Source organism: Salvelinus fontinalis, chromosome 19 (assembly GCF_029448725.1).
Source record: "Salvelinus fontinalis isolate EN_2023a chromosome 19, ASM2944872v1, whole genome shotgun sequence".
Classification (NCBI taxonomy): Eukaryota; Metazoa; Chordata; class Actinopteri; order Salmoniformes; family Salmonidae; genus Salvelinus; species Salvelinus fontinalis.
The window spans coordinates 30033280-30049618 of NC_074683.1; the positions used below are offsets into that span (position 1 = coordinate 30033280).

The 16339-nt window shown below is 43.1% G+C and overlaps 1 protein-coding gene across 32 annotated transcripts in view; it reads right to left on the reverse strand.

Moving 5' to 3' along the window:
- Positions 1–16339, reverse strand: part of LOC129816583 (CLIP-associating protein 1-A-like) — a 124012-nt gene that overhangs the window by 31214 nt on the left and 76459 nt on the right. For 29 of the 32 annotated variants that reach the window (XM_055871222.1, XM_055871221.1, XM_055871230.1 and 26 more), the window contains 7 exons: positions 3105–3328; positions 2920–3012; positions 2629–2774; positions 1204–1339; positions 894–964; positions 725–784; positions 227–304 (listed from right to left, as the gene is read on the reverse strand). In XM_055871222.1, the coding sequence (XP_055727197.1) occupies positions 227–304; positions 725–784; positions 894–964; positions 1204–1339; positions 2629–2774; positions 2920–3012; positions 3105–3328 (808 nt within the window). Of the gene's footprint in view, positions 1–226; positions 305–724; positions 785–893; positions 965–1203; positions 1340–2628; positions 2775–2919; positions 3013–3104; positions 3329–4232; positions 4350–16339 lie in introns of those variants that run through there. The other 3 variants (XM_055871255.1, XM_055871254.1, XM_055871243.1) reach the window with 2 other exon arrangements.

The following is a 16339-nucleotide window of genomic DNA, read 5'->3' on the forward strand; positions in this document are numbered from 1 at the left end:
GGAAAGTGACATACTGTATGAGACAATGCCCAGAGGAATTTATATTCGTAGTAAAATAAGAGACCCCGAGAGATGTCATTTCATTCCATATTGTCATCCACTTGTCAGTCATGAAATCATAAAGCAATATATTACTTTTTACAAACTGCAAAGACCAATTCATTGTTTTACTGAGGACAAATTCAGACAAATTTTCAAAATAAACAACCATAAAAACAGAACTTACTTTCTGGCCACGGACCTGGCCTCTGAGTCGGCATCATGGATCCCTTTCCTGATGGTCTCCGTCAGAATAGCCACATGCCTGGTGGGATAGTAGGCAAACATGACAGAGACAACTTCAGGTACAGCAGCCGGGTAACCAAAACTACACCAACAGAGAGGACACCCAGTCCCCCCCCCTCTCTCTCCCCGAGACTTCTGTTAATACTCCTTTCTTCTCTCTCTCACTCTAATATTCCACAGCTCTTCTGCTATCCTCCACTCTCCTCTACGGGTGGAAAGTGACCATACAGCACGCTTTCTACATGCTTTTAAACTCTCTGCAGGGTTGTCGTGGCAACCATGGGGTATGCTTCGTGGAGAGTCTGATGGTGATGGCTCACTCCAGGCCTCCAGAATCATCAATTTAACTAGCAAAGACCAGGGACAATCAGTTGTTCGTGTTTATGTCCTGGATGAATACAGTATTAGCAGAGTTTATCCTGAAAGGGTGTGTGTTTACCTCTCCAGTGTGTGTGTCTGCCACTCCAGTAATAACAGCTCTAAGAACTCATAACTGCGCCTGGAGAGAGAAGACATGATGAGAGTTAACACATTAAAAATTGAAACCTCAGGAAAAGGTAGAAGATGTTCACACCAAATGATTTCGCAGAGGATCTTTGAGTCTTTACCGTCTGACGGCCACTGATTTGGACGTGCAGTTACTAGTGATGATTGGGATGAGACGTGAGTAGTGTGTATGCTGGAAGAAAGAGGAGTTCCCAGAGGTCTTCAGATACAGGTTATTTCACACCTCCCAGTGTCTTAACAACACATTTCACAACCAGATATCAGTCATACTGAGTAATAAATACATCAGGAAATTATTTATTTTCTGTTTGACACAGTAGCTAATGCATGAATCCCACTCATCCAATGTGATTCAACCCCTGACGTACAGTATATGAATGACTGCATATACAGTTTGTGTGCAGTACTCACCCTGAGGATGAGACGTATGGCTGCCATGCCAGACGTAGCCATCACCTTGGCACTGTTGGGCACCAGGTTGAGCAGTGTGGGCATCAGGATCTCTGCACAGTGGTCAAACTTGTTGCCCATTAGTGTGGACAGGTATCTGAAGAGGGGAAGGGAGAGATTGAACACATACAGCAAATCAATATCAATCAAAGATGTTAAATCTCCTCAGAAACATTTGATTTAACGTACTGGAACTTATACTGAACAAGAATATAAACGCAACATGCAACAATTTCAAAGATTTTGCTGAGTTACAGTTCATATTAGGAAACCAGACAATTGAAATAAATTAATTAGGCCCTAATCTATGGATTTCACATGACTGGGCAGTGGCGCAGCCATGGGTGGGCCTGGGAGGGTATAGGCCCACCCACTTGGGAGCCAGGCCGACCCACTGGGGAGCCATGCCCAGCGAATCAGAATTAGTTTTCCCTACAAAAGGGCTTTATTACAGACAGACAGAAATACTTCACTTCTGGGCTGGCGTGGTTGCGCGTGATCTGTGGTTGTTAGGCTGGTTGGACATATTGCCAAATTCATTGGAGGTGGCTTATGGTAGAGAAATGAACATTCAATTCTCTGGCAATTGCTCTGGTGGGCATTCCTGCAGTCAGTATGCTAATTGCACACTCCCTCAACTTGAGACATCTGTGGCATTGTGTTGTGTGACAAAACTGCACATTTTAGAGTGGCCTTCTATTGTCACCAGCACAAGTTGCACATTTGTAAGTAATGATCATGCTGTTTAATCAGCTTCTTGATATGCTACACCTGTCAGGTGGATGGATTATTTTGACAAAGGATGAAATGCTCACCAACAGGGATGTAAACAATCCTTTTGTGAGTATGGACAATTTCTGGGATCTTTTACTTCATCTCATGAAACATGGGACCAACACTTAACATGTTGCGTTTATATTTTTGTTCAGTGTAGATATGGAGCAGAAGTAGTAGCAGACTACAAAATGAATGACGTTTTATTTTCGTGTCAAATCGCCAATTGGCAACCCATCCCTTATGGGATTAATTGACACATAAACATTACAATAATTCAAGTTGTCCAGACTCAGAGTTGTTAACTGTCAGTCAGTGATGTGCTCCTAATGTGGTAGTGATGAGGTGCAGCAGAGCAGAGAGTCAAGATACACATTTAAAGATCAGGTTGATTTACAAACTGGGCCAGGTAGACGAGGAGCTTCACTCCCTTTAATGTCACCACTTTACTGTGGCATTTCACTGAGCTGCTACATATCTAACCACTGCCTCTGGTCAGCCTTACTCAACCACTCTGAGATAGCAGCAGTTTCAACAGGGTAGATAACTCTACTTGGCATAGAAGTGGAAGAGAGAGGTTGAAAGCTGGTTTGCGTGTCTGCAGGTCCTTACCCCAGTGTGATGCAGGCCTCTCGTACCACCTGGGACCTCAGGTCTTTAGCCGACAGCTTCAGAGGGGCCTCCAGCAGACGGAGCTGCTGAGGGAAACAATCATACTCCAGAGCTCCAGCCAGGAGCAGAGAACGCACCTTCTTCAGCTAGACAGAGGAAGCACAAACGTTTACGCTACAACCGTAGTTTCTGACTGTTTATAGGCTACTACTATCAACAAAGCCAGAATATACAGTACAAGGTGCTGAGATGGTCACGCAGACATTGATCATTAGTGGTTGTGGTCCTTACAGCGATGACTCGGTGCTCCCAGTCGTTTTTGTCGTCAGACAGAACCTCCCGGACCTTGGAGAGGTTGTCCTCCATCTCTCTGTTGGAGTGGATCTGGAGAGGAGAGGAAAGACAGGAGTCTGACTGGGGTTGATAGCAATTTATACTGCAAACACACACACAGAACCCCTATCTGTGCAAGTTACCTGGATAGTAGGAACCTCTTCAAAAGCCTTGATGAAGTCCTCCTCATCTACTGCTCCTGCAGCAGCATCTTTAGCAGAGATCTTGCCGGGTCCGGTGGCAGAGCTGGGCCTGCGGACAGAAGCTGCAGCTACAGTCCTCCTCCCACTGGGGGGCGCCTTGGAGGACGATGCAGAGGAGCAGGACCGGCCCCCATCCACAGAGTCCTCATCATCAAAGTTCTTATCTGCCAGGGGCGAGAGGAGAGGAGTGGTGTTAGTCCAGTTTTAAGTTATATAATTCCTGCATTGGTGACCACCATGTTCATTAGAACACACCTTAGGGAAACAAAAACAAGCATTTTATATTGGACACCTAGCCTAGTATGTTCCAGTTTCACTTCTGTTTCCTGCCTACTGAGCTCGACCCTGTTGTTTGGGGTGAGTGTGTGCGTGCTGTAACCCACCCATCTGCCATGCTGGGTGTAGCTCAATTCATCTGGATTGTCACTGTTACATGAATACAAGTCATTCTGTCACCGCTACAGTTTTCCGGTTTATACGAGGGATTATGAATGAAGGGAAAATATGATCCTGGAGAGATGCCTGGAGCCAACATTATTTCACAGAAAGCTATGTGAGAGAACGGTAATGTACTCCTCAGCAGGAAGACAAACTGCACATGATAAAAACTGTTTTTTTCTTTGGAGGGATTCATACATTAAAAATAGCTAAACAAAGCCTGTTCAAAGGTTGTGTCCCTATAACCATAGTAACGTTAGTGATAATTATGAAAGACAGCAAAACAAGTCACCATTCAGACAACCAGACCGATATCTCCATAAACAAAGCAACAGGCAGGCACACGGAGAGAAACGCCCCGTTCACAGCTCAGTCTTCCCCCACTCATCCTCCTCACAACACTCCATTCCTCCACCAGACTGCTAACCTGTAATTACCATCAAACCAGTATATATCTACTGAGAGAGACATTGAGACAGAGAAGAATTTGAGAAAGGCAGATCAATTGGGGAAAAGAGAGGAGGAAAAAAAACATCGTGAGAGATGTCGGTAGGTAGTGTGAGAGGAATAGAGAGAGAGAGAGACACACCACGTAAAGAGAATATATTATAAATAGCATCTGGTTCTTACAGGCACAGATCTTCTTACACACCAGCTTCCTCAGCATCATGATCTATAGCACGCGCTCTAAAGTATTTCCTCACCACGCTTCTGCATCAACAGTGTGTGTGTGTGTGTGTGTCTGCGTGACGCGTGCCTTTGTGAGGGTGCTTGTGCAGCTCTGTGATGACAGTGCTAGACCAGCTTCCCCCTTAAACCCTTCTGTCCAAGGGTTAGCTGTCAAACACAGTGGTGTGTGTGTGTGTGTGTGTGTGTGGCAGGAGGATGCTGGCAGTTCCTGCATTGCCAGCCTGGTGTGACATGTCCTTAGGGACATTGGTTGTCCACCACAGAGGGAGGGGAGAGGCCAGCACCTGTGATGTCACCTCTGATCAATCATTGTTTATTCAGGGTGTTGCTGGAGGAAAAAACGAAAGGAACCTAGCCTGGTGGTCATTGGCCCAGGATATAAACACAGTTTATAGTCCACTACTGTTACTTACACTGCATTACGTATAATCATGAAATATATGTATGAATACGTATGTAAATTCATATTTTTACTGTGTTTGGCACGGCACGTCACACCATAACACTAGCATACCTCAACATTGTGTTGGCTTAATTTTCCCCTGCAGCCTGTCTAGCATGCTGTCAAACTATCTCAGTAAAAACCATCACTAGCTCACCCACCCAGAGTTAAGAAAGCTTTTGTTCCAACATAACAAAAGCATAAAATCAATTCTGCTTTGCCTCATGCAAGCTGCCGAAATTATACATAGTTTGCTTCGAGTCTCCCTGCTCTAGCTTCCATCTACCCTTAGTTTATATACAGGGAGGTGTAAAACAGAACGCACATACTGGTATTAGAAACCATCCCTCTCATGTTTGTATGCATACTCACACAGCAGTGCTTTATTACACTGATCAAGAGTAAAGTTATGGCCCCTTAAATAACTAGCACTACACTAGAGAGCTATGTGTGGCGTGTGGGGGCTAGCATTATCACTGTGAGACAATAGTCAGAGACGACTGAGGTTTGCATTATTGTACCAAAGAAACAGAGATGGGACTGCAGCCTGTGAAAAGCATGAGAAAAGGCTCATCCAACAGCATCTATCTTACTGACGGCACACGTTCCATTTGCTTTGCACTGAGGCTAGCAGCATCAGGATACCAGAGAGACAGGGAGGAGACTGCAGCATGTGGGATGGCTCAATCCTTTACTAGGAGTAAATGTCAACTTTATTCAAAAGCATCCATCTCATTAATTGAACACCTTCAAATCCGTTTTACCCTGATCGCTAAATGACGCGGAGTTTCAGACATAGTTAGAAGAAGATAGATAGAACTGTTCTATATCTATGGTCTGAGAGTACTGAAAGAATAGCCTGAGACAAACTCATGATTATGTTCAGAGAACCCTCCCAAATACCATCTCTAAACAGAGACTATTTACCTTCAGTTTATTGATTGCAGCAGTTACAGCAGCACTTAATCAAACACTGACACAAAAATGTCTTGAGCTGATTTATACACACATAGGGAGCCATTAACACAGCGGGCGGATGGACGGACACACACACACACCCGTCCTCCCAGGGGGCAGTAGTTAGGTCGTTAGCTGTGTCTCTGTAGCCTGTGGCAGAGCAGGGTCCGTGTTAGTAATCCACATCATCATCTAACTCCATCACATCCTGCCTGCTCTGCCCTCAGCCTGCTCTGCCCTCAGCCTGCTCTGCCCTCAGCCTGCTCTGCCCTCAGCCTGCTCTGCCCTCAGCCTGCTCTGCCCTCAGCCTGCTCTGCCCTCAGCCTGCTCTGCCCTCAGCCTGCTCTGCCCTCAGCCTGCTCTGCCCTCAGCCTGCTCTGCCCTCAGCCTGCTCTGCCCTCAGCCTGCTCTGCCTAGTGATATGATTACTGTAAGCTGGACTGTCCTGTTCTACATGTAGGCTACTATGTGACTATGCATTATATGACCTATTTCTTGAGCTGAATGCTCAAAATCATGGACACTGGTCAATGACTGTATGGAGGATTGGTAGGGAAAGACAGGTAAGACCATCAGTGACTTGTCCTTGATGATAGAGGAGGAATAATATGGGCGATGTCATGGAGAGGTTGTCCTCTCTGTCGCCCTCTGCTGGTGGAAGTGAAACTGCATTGTCTGCCCCATAGAGACATCCACATCATTGTATGGCCCTATCTAGTTCACAGGAAGTTGTCTGACTGTAGTCTACATCCTTCAGGAAGTTTAATAGTTCAAGTGTCCCCCGACCGCCACAGATTCTCTCTCCAATTAAAACATCCCCAACACTGCAGGACTGCCATTGACCGCTTTCTGACTGCTGCTAGAGTTGCTCTATAAAGCAATATAATGTAGGAAACTGCTAGCTAGAGCTAGACAAGTACATGGAAGAGAAAATAAGCCATACGTGACAGCACAGGAGGACTGATATAGGTCATTACTCAGGCTTCAGGAATGTTACTGAAATGATGCACTGCACTGCCAAACTCAAAGATCAAGGAGAGAACAGAGAAACAAAAATGGATGGGTGGATGGATGGTATGAAGAGGATGTCTGTACCTCTGGGGAACAGGAACAGAACAGTGCATTTCTCAGTATATGGAATATCACCAAGGATCATTATTGTGGTTTCAGGATTACTATAAGGACAAACACTTACTAACAAAACCACCATACAAACTCACTAGGGGAGAATGCCATTATCAGAATACAATGAACACTACCTAATCTGTCCACTAGATGCTGAAGCACCCTGTGTGCTGCACAGGTTGCCATTTATTGGGATGACTCTTGTACTGGAGGCAGCTCTGCAGGGTAGTCATTAGCTGGCACAGCCACAAAGTCAGAAAATCTGCTAACCACATGCCTAAACTTAAATTAAAGGAAAGATTCACCCATTCTGAATGTTATATTGTTTTGGTGCATTTATGAGCAATATTATATTGTTTACCAGGGTAAATGTAAAGTCCATGGAGAATAAGAACACCTCCTCCCAGCTGCCCACTGCACTGAGGACAGGAAACACTGTCACCACCGATAAATCCGTGAGAATTGAGAATTTCAATAAGCATTTTTCTACGGCTGGCCATGCTTTCCACCTGGCTACCTCTACCCCGGTCAACAGCACTGCACCCCCCACAGCAACTCGCCTGAGCCTTCCCCATTTCTCCTTCTCCCAAATCCAGTCAGCTGATGTTCTGAAAGAGCTGCAAAATCTGGACCGCTACAAATCAGCCGGGCTAGACAATCTGGACCCTTTCTTTCTAAAACTATCTGCCGAAATTGTTGCAACCTATATTAATAGCCTGTTCAACTTCTCTTTCGTGTCGTCTGAGATTCCCAAAGATTGGAAAGAAGCTGCGGTCATCCCCCTCTTCAAAGGGGGTGACACTCTTGATCCAAACTGCTACAGACCATCTATCCTACCCTGCCTTTCTAAGGTCTTCGATAGCCAAGTCAACAAACAGATTACCGACCATTTCGAATCCCACCACACCTTCTCCGCTATGCAATCTGGTTTCAGAGCTGGTCATGGGTGCACCTCAGCCACGCTCAAGGTCCTAAACGATATCTTAACGATATCTTAAGAAACAATACTGTGCAGCCGTATTCATTGACCTGGCCAAGGCTTTCGACTCTATCAATCACCACATCCTCATCGGCAGACTCGATAGCCTTGGTTTCTCAAATGATTGCCTCACCTGGTTCACCAACTACTTCTCTGATTGAGTTCAGTGTGTCAAATCGGAGGGCCTGTTGTCCGGGCCTCTGGCAGTCTCTATGGGGGTGCCACATGGTTCAATTCTTGGGCCGACTCCCTTCTCTGTATACATCAATGATGTCGCTCTTGCTGCTGGTGAGTCTCTGATCCACCTCTAAGCAGACGACACCACTCTGTATAATTCTGGCCCTTCTTTGGACACTGTGTTAACAACCCTCCAGACGAACTTCAATGCCATACAACTCTCCTTCCGTGGCCTCCAACTGCTTTTAAATATAAGTAAAACAAAGTGCATACTATTCAACCGACCGCTCCCTGCAACTGCCCGCCCGCCCGTCCAGCATCACTACTCTGGACGGATCTAACTTAGAATATGTGGACAACTACAAATATCTAGGTGTCTGGCTAGACTGTAAACTCTCCTTCCAGACTCACATCAAACAGCTCCAATCCAAAGTTAAATCTAGAATTGGCTTCCTATTTTGCAACAAAGCATCCTTCACTCATGCTGCCAAACATACCCTCGTAAAACGGACCATCCTACAGATCCTCGACTTCGGCGATGTCATTTATAAAATAGCCTCCAATACCCTACTCAATAAACTGGATGCAGTCTATCACAGTGCCATCCGTTTTGTCACCAAAGCCCCATACACTACCCACCACTGCAACCTGTACGCTCTCGTTGGCTGACCCTCGCTTCATACTCGTCGCCAAACCCACTGGCTCCAGGTCATCTACAAGACCCTGCTAGGTAAAGTCCCCCCTTATCTCAGCTCGCTTGTCACCATAGCAGCACCCACCTATAGCACGCGCTCCAGCAGGTAAATCTCTCTGGTCACCCCCAAAACCAATTCCTCCTTTGGCCGCCTCTCCTTCCAGTTCTCTGCTGCCAATGACTGGAAAAAACTACAAAAATCTCTGAAACCGGAAACACTTATCTCCCTCACTAGCTTTAAGCACCAGCTATCAGAGCAGCTCACAGACTACTGCACCTGTACATAGCCCATCTATAATTCAGCCCAAACAACTACCTCTTCCCCTACTGTATTTATTTATTTTTGCTCCTTTGCACCCCATTATTTCTATTTCTACTTTGCACATTCTTCCACTGCAAATCTACCATTCCAGTGTTTTACTTGCTATATTGTATTTACTTCGCCACCATGGCCTTTTTTTGCCTTTACCTCCCTTATCTCACCTCATTTGCTCACATTGTATATAGACTTATTTTTCTACTGTATTATTGACTCTATGTTTGTTTTACTCCATGTGTAACTCTGTGTTGTTGTATGTGTCGAACTGCTTTGCTTTATCTAGGCCAGGTCGCAATTGTAAATGAGAACTTGTTCTCAACTTGCTGTTACGTTCCCCAGTTTCTGTGTTGTGGTTTGTTATGTGTGCGTTTCAGGATGGCTATTGCCATTCAAGCAGAGAGACATGTTGTCAGGTATGGCGTAACATTGCAATAAATCTGCTCTCACGACATTGGAAGTTAATAAGAATGTGCCTTTTAGATTGTAAAAACATCTATTATACATTTTAATACTGGCCAATGTCATAACGCTGGAGGTTGGCTTCTCCTGAATGAGCCAATGATCATATTTCTGCGATATTCCTACCTTGAGAAATGTGTCATTTAACAGAGGGTCCACCACATTTCTCCTATTTGTCAGCCTCTTTAGTCCAGGATGCATTGCATAGTGCCGTTGCACGGCCTTGGAGAATGTCAGACTCCACTCTGCAAGGCACATCAATCTGCAGTTTGTACATGGTGAGATTGTAGACACCTAAATTGATAGTGCAGTTTGTTTAGGCGATTACACAGCTAACTAGCTACTTCATATGCTGATATTGACTTTGGTATTAATGTATGTAGCTAAGTTTGCTAGCTAGCAATAGAGAAAGCGTTGCATTGTGGGGTTTGTAGTCGACTTGAGCTGCAACAGATTTCCAATGTTTTTCACATGTTGCTACCAACCTTATTATAATGACAAAATGAAACATTTGTTCACAATAAAACATTGTTCTCACATATTACTGTTATTTAACATTGTAAATTATAGGAATTGGTGGTTTTGGGTGGATTTTTTCCTTTAAAACTTCCCTTAAAAATAACGTTGCCAATGTAAGCTGCCTATTTCTCAGGTCCAGATACTAGAATATGCATATAATTGACAGAGTAGGATAGAAAACACCCTAAAGTTTCCAAAACTGTCAAAATATTGTCTGTGAGTATAACAGAACTGATTTTGCAGGGGAAAACCTGAGGAAATCCAACCCGGAAGTGCCTTTTATTTTGAAAAATCACTGTTCCATTGCCTGCCTTTCGTCCATTTAAAGGGATATCAACCAGATTCCTTTTCCAATGGCTTCCTCAGGGTGTGAACAGTCTTTAGACATAGTTTCAAGCTTTTATTCTGAAAAATGAGCGAGATTTATCAAAACGCGTCAGTGGATAGACGGAGGTCCTTACATTGGTTCATGCGCTCGACACTGGTTGCTCAACATTTTCTCTCTCTCCAGTATTAAATAGTTTACAGTCCGGTTGAAATATTATCGATTATTGATGTTAAAAACAACCTGAGGATTGGTTATTAAAAACGTTGACATGTTTCTACGAACATTACGGATACTTTTTGGAATTTTCGTCAAACCTTGATGACCTGCCTAAGGCTGTGGAATACTGAACATAACGCGCCAAACAAATGGAGTATTTTTGATATAGAAATAATCTTTATCGAACAAAAGGAACATTTATTGTGTAACTGGGAGTCTCGTGAGTGCAAACATCCGAAGATCATCAAAGGTAAGCGATTAACTTTATTGCTTTTCTGGCTTTCGTGACCAATATACATTGCTGCTAGGTGTTCTTAATGTTTTGTCTAGTGATCGATAAACTCACACAAACGCTTGGATTGCTTTCGCTGTAAAGCATATTTTCTAAATCTGACACGACAGGTGGATTAACAACAAGCTAAACTGTGTTTTGCTATATTGCACTTGTGATTTCATGAATATAAATAATTGTAGCATTTTTTTAATTTATTTGGCGCTCTGCAATTCAGCGGTTGTTTACGAAAATGATCCCGCTAAAGGTATCCGTGCGTCAAGAAGTTTGAAGAACAATTTTGACTATGAAATTGGCCCATCTAGTGGAAATTGCTCAGCTCTGCCTCCAGGACAAGATTTATCCCAATAAACCTGTGTGTGCTGCATGCGCAAGTGGCTGCAGAGCAGATGAGTCCTCGTTTCAGTCCACATTCAGCAGCATCCTAACTGCGTGGCAGGCAGCACTTGTAATCCCTGGGCCACAGATTTATATTTTGTGGATTTCTTAGGCTCAGGCGATTCTTTTCGCATGTCCGTTCTAAGCTGGAGGGTGAGAAAGAATGGACTCTGACACAAAGTATTTTCTTTAGTTCCTTCCATGCAAGTGTCTCCTGTCCTGACTGATTCAGGCTCCAGGGGTTCTGAGGACCCAGCTAATCTGGAGGGAAATAGACAGATCTGGTACCAGATCTGTCTAAGGCTGGGGGGAAGAGCATTGCTGCACTGAGTGTCATTCTGTTTTCAACAACTAGTTCCTCCAGCACTGTCCTGGTCTGTGAGCCTGTCACTCTAGTCAGCAGTTTACATAAGTCTGAGGGCTTCAGGCTAGGCTAATGTTCAGCACAATGTCATTAGTGATCTCTCATTTTGCTGATGCCTATAAGAGCAAACAGGGACCGCTCAGACAAAACACCCACCCCATCCCTCGCTCACTCTGAGACACACGCATACGCACAGGCGGACACACACAGGCGTGCGCTGAATAATAATAATAACCATTACTAAAGCATTTGACAATGTTCTGCTTCCCTATAATCCCTAAGGGATTTAAATCCATGTGAATCTAACGTTGGGAAAAGGAGAGAAAGAGAGCTCACGCTTACTTGGTATCATTCCTTGACAGCCCGCTATGGGAGGTGTTCCCTGTTGCCATGGTAAAATAACCATAAAGGCTTAAGTGGCAGATCAGGTTCAAGACTCTCTTCCCATTGGTTGCTCATGTGTCAAGGAGGGTCAAAGATCATCTACCTGGTCAGTCAGCTACGCTCTTCAGGCTTTTAAATGAGAGCTCTCTGATTTCTGAATGTAGGATGAAAAGCCGATTTTTCCACAGTGCTTGAAAGGCTCTGTTAATTAAAACTAACCTGCTTTGCTACGTAATAAGACAGCCAACAAAGCACAAATATTTTACACACAGAGGGGAAAGTGTGTCCCTAAGGAGCCACCGTACCAGTGGGATCTCTCATACTTTACGGGCAGTGGCAACTAGCTCCATGTTTGCTAGGGTGAGCAGACAGAAATCAGAGACCGAAAATGAGCATAGAGTCAGTATTAAGTGTGGCCAAGTGTTAGGTAAATGTTGAGTGTTGTAAACAAAAGCAAGAATGTGGTAAAGTAATGGGCTGGCTCTCACCATAAAGTACTACATCCCCCTCTGGTAAAGGCAAAATAAAGTGAAAGCCTCTAGCATCAAGTGTACTGTCAGGAGTTAGGCCTAACCTATTCATCAGAGTATGAAAGGACAGAGGCATCACAGAGGTAGACAGACAGACTGGGGATTTAGAACAGAGCCTGCAGCAGCATCCTAACAGTGAAGGTTAGTGGAAGTGTTTCAGTCAGACACTTAGTTATGTCTTCAACTCTAGACAGATGGTTTATTCTGAGCCATGACGTTTGTAAAAATCCTATAATAAAACAACATATAAAGCCTAGGCCAAGCAGCACAAAAACGTCTGTCCCTATATAGTGCACTACTTTTGAACAGGGCCATATGGTCAACCGTGGTGCATACGATGAATAGGGTGCCATGTGGGACTCACACTAAATGTTTGGGTTCAGAGTAAAGACTCTGCTTCTGTGACAAATGGGACAATAAAGGCCAGATCTGAAAGGGGGAAAACACAGGCAGTTGTAAAATGCCATAAACAAAAAAAAATATTTGGGGAAATGTTAACACAGCATAGACACACATTTGTACTGAGACACACAGCTGAGACCCGGGCTCTGGGCTGTTTCAGAGAAAAAAAGTATGTTTCTATACGACTTCATTATAACAAAACAAACAGAGGTCAACTCCTCAGTAGTCTCTCTCGGTCTCTCTAGAGGAGCATATAGTTAGTTCTTAATGAAGAGTCAATCAAAGGTTGAGATAAAAGACAGCAGCCATCTGTCAGTGAGGAAATCCACTCAGCAGGCTGAAGGGCAATGTCAGTTAATTGAACACTGATAGAACTTTGCGATATCATCACCCCCCCGTCTATGGCAAGACAGACAGTGATGGATATTCACTTTCTCAGTGCTACTCTTATGGCTATAACAAGGGCAGTGAGAGGGCTCTGTGGATCAACTTTTTGTGACACTAGCCAAAGCTACAGCAACATAACTGAGTGAAATTATAGGCCTACAGTTATTTGTGTTGTTCCTTTACATGTTTTGTGTCATGAGTTAGGTTGCGGCTCACTAGATACATACATCTTCAATTTTACAAAAATTCTCAGCGACAAAAGAGTGATCAAATGAAGATCCTACATCTGTATCTTCTGAATCATTTGTCTCTTGTGCACCATAACAGCATTAATTTCCCTCTATCTCAAGGAAAATAAACATGACTCTGTTCTCTATCTGTAGGAGTCAATGGCAGCAGAGCATAGTGAAACTGAGTAAGGGATAATCAACGAGGGGCTATGCAATCTATGGAAAATAATGAACGGCATGTGCAAAATAGTTGGGAAGAGATTTTTGATGTACCGATTCCATGGTACAGGGTGTATGAGTTGATATATAAAACAACGCAAGATTCAAGACTTAGTGCTTTTCAGCTAAAATTATTATATAGAATTTTTGCCACCAACAAAATGTTGAATATTTGGGGCATAAAATCATCGAAGCTCTGCAGATTTTGTTGTGAGGATACAGAATCAATTTTATTGCCCTCAGGTAGCCTGTTTCTGGTCTCAGGTTCAGGAATGGCTGAAAATGCATAGCATTGATCTAAAATTGACCCTAGAAATAGTACTGTTAGGAGATCTGGAGAGACCGGGTCAGTCAATTACTAATACACTTAGTAAAGGTATTTATCTTCAACACGCAATCTGTAGCTTCTATTCGACTAGATAGATTGAAATTGTACGTTAAACATCATAGCATAGTTGAAAGATATGTGTTGCGTAGAAACACGGAGTGGGTGTCCAGCAGAGATAGATGGGATGGGCTGAGGGAAGCTGAGGGTTGGGATGTGGAATTGGAGACAAGTGGGAGTGGAGTTGCTGTGTGAGAGAGAGAATGATGGTCTCAAAAGATAAAGGGAAAAAAGTCCAAATAAAACATAATAAAAGTACATTTGAATGACACTAAGTGGCAGTGTTTTTACAACTAATGCCGGTTTGCCTGAAGCTGATGCCATGTAGGTGTTTGTACACATGCATATACACACACTCTCATTCAAATAAACACATACAAGAACACACGCATGTAATAGTGCCAGACATGCACACTAACATATAAAGTAGGCATTGCTGTTATGATTTCAGTTGTCCTTGATGTCCTTTGTTTAAAAAATAATAATAATAATTTAAAAAAAATGTTGCATTGTTGTTTTCTGTTCTCTTCTGTCTTTTCCTTTGTTCTCTTTAGTTCATTATCTTGGTTGTTGGTGCATTGGGGGGTTCTTGGGGTGGGGAATGGAATTAATTGTATTTTTTCATTTTTTTCTTGGGGGGGGCTGTGGGAGGGGTCTCGAATGGTTGAGGGACAGCTATTGGGGAACTGTGGGGGGGATCTTGGAGGGTTCGGGTTTCACAAGATTGTGATCATGACATTTTATATCACTATCATGCACACGCACCCTCACACATAAGGATGGCTCTGTTGCGGAAAGACTGATACATATTTGATAGTGTCTTGATGCTGTATTGTTTGTCCTTCATGTTCTAATACTTTGTTACCCCTTCCCGGTGTTTTTTGTAATAAATATATATATATATATATTTTAATTAAATTAAATAAACGGCATGTGGGTTTCACGACCCACTAGCGGAGTGGAACTGACCTTCCACGGGGTTGCATGATTTTCCAGAGAACGCATTGAGCCTCGATTTGATTTTGCCTTTCATACCATGGCTATAATTTAGAACATTTGACACTAGAAATTGTTTCATTTGCCGGTAGAAATGTGTTCAACATCCCACTGAAGTAGCTAGCCAGTTTACTAGATTGTTTAGTTACCACGGCAACTCTGTAACTAACAGACCTTTCTAGTTTAGCTCACCAAACCATCAGTCCTAGCTTGCCATAATGAAAATCGAATTCAAAAATGACAATAATGTTTTTAAATCAACTTTTTTTTCTTCAAATCAGCTAAAACATAGAACATGTAAGAATGAACTATATATCTATTATCCCCGAAAATACTCATGCATCCCTACCTCACTCCCGGGTTTCAGCCTCTTCTCTGTCTAGTAAAGTAAGCCATACACTTGTTATAAAAACGATAGCTTAAGCTTTTAAAGAGTTAGCTAACAAAATAAAGTTTGTCCCTGCTCCCCCTTTCTCTTTTGCTGCTGTGGCTGGATATATTTAAATAAACTCATCTGAGAAAAAATGTATGTAATCGAAGACAGATAAATGTAGCTATCTTGCTTGCACTTGATACAGTTCCAAAACGAACTAGCTAGCTAACTTGCTAGACTAGTAACGTTAGTTAACCATGTTTCTATCGTCAACATACTTCTGGATATTGGATAGATAATTGCTGTTACAATTGTGGCAGCAATATTATAGATCTAAATGATGCTAGAAGAGTTTTTAGGTTATAGCTAGCTTTTGAAGTTATTAACAAGTTGGCAAGCTGACTTTAGTCAAACAAACAAACTAACGTACCTTTCTTGCAGTTCCTCACACAGGAGCACTCTGAGGTGATTCAAGTGAATTGTGTTTCGCGCCGCAGAGCTTTTGTATCGAGAACTGGTCCCTCGCCCACTGGTTGCCTGCCACAGCTCACAGAGCTAAATAACCTTAAGAACTGTGTTGAACCAAGACAGAATATCTATTTACCAAGAAAAGCAAATGTGCTTTACAGAACTGTATTGAAACTATGTTTGGTAGAAATAGGATGTTTCTTTTGGTCTGGCGAGAATGATTCTGTCGTGGAGCAGCGCCACACTTAAATTAACGCAAAGAAAACACTGGTGTGCATGCTATGAGAGAGTCGTTCCTAAAATCTTCTCTCTTGTTTAACATGCCACTGTATAACCAAGATCATTTCACCATTATATGTGACTCGTTTTAGGAAACTAGGCACATGGTGCACATTACTACTTCACAGGAGATGCGATTTTTGGC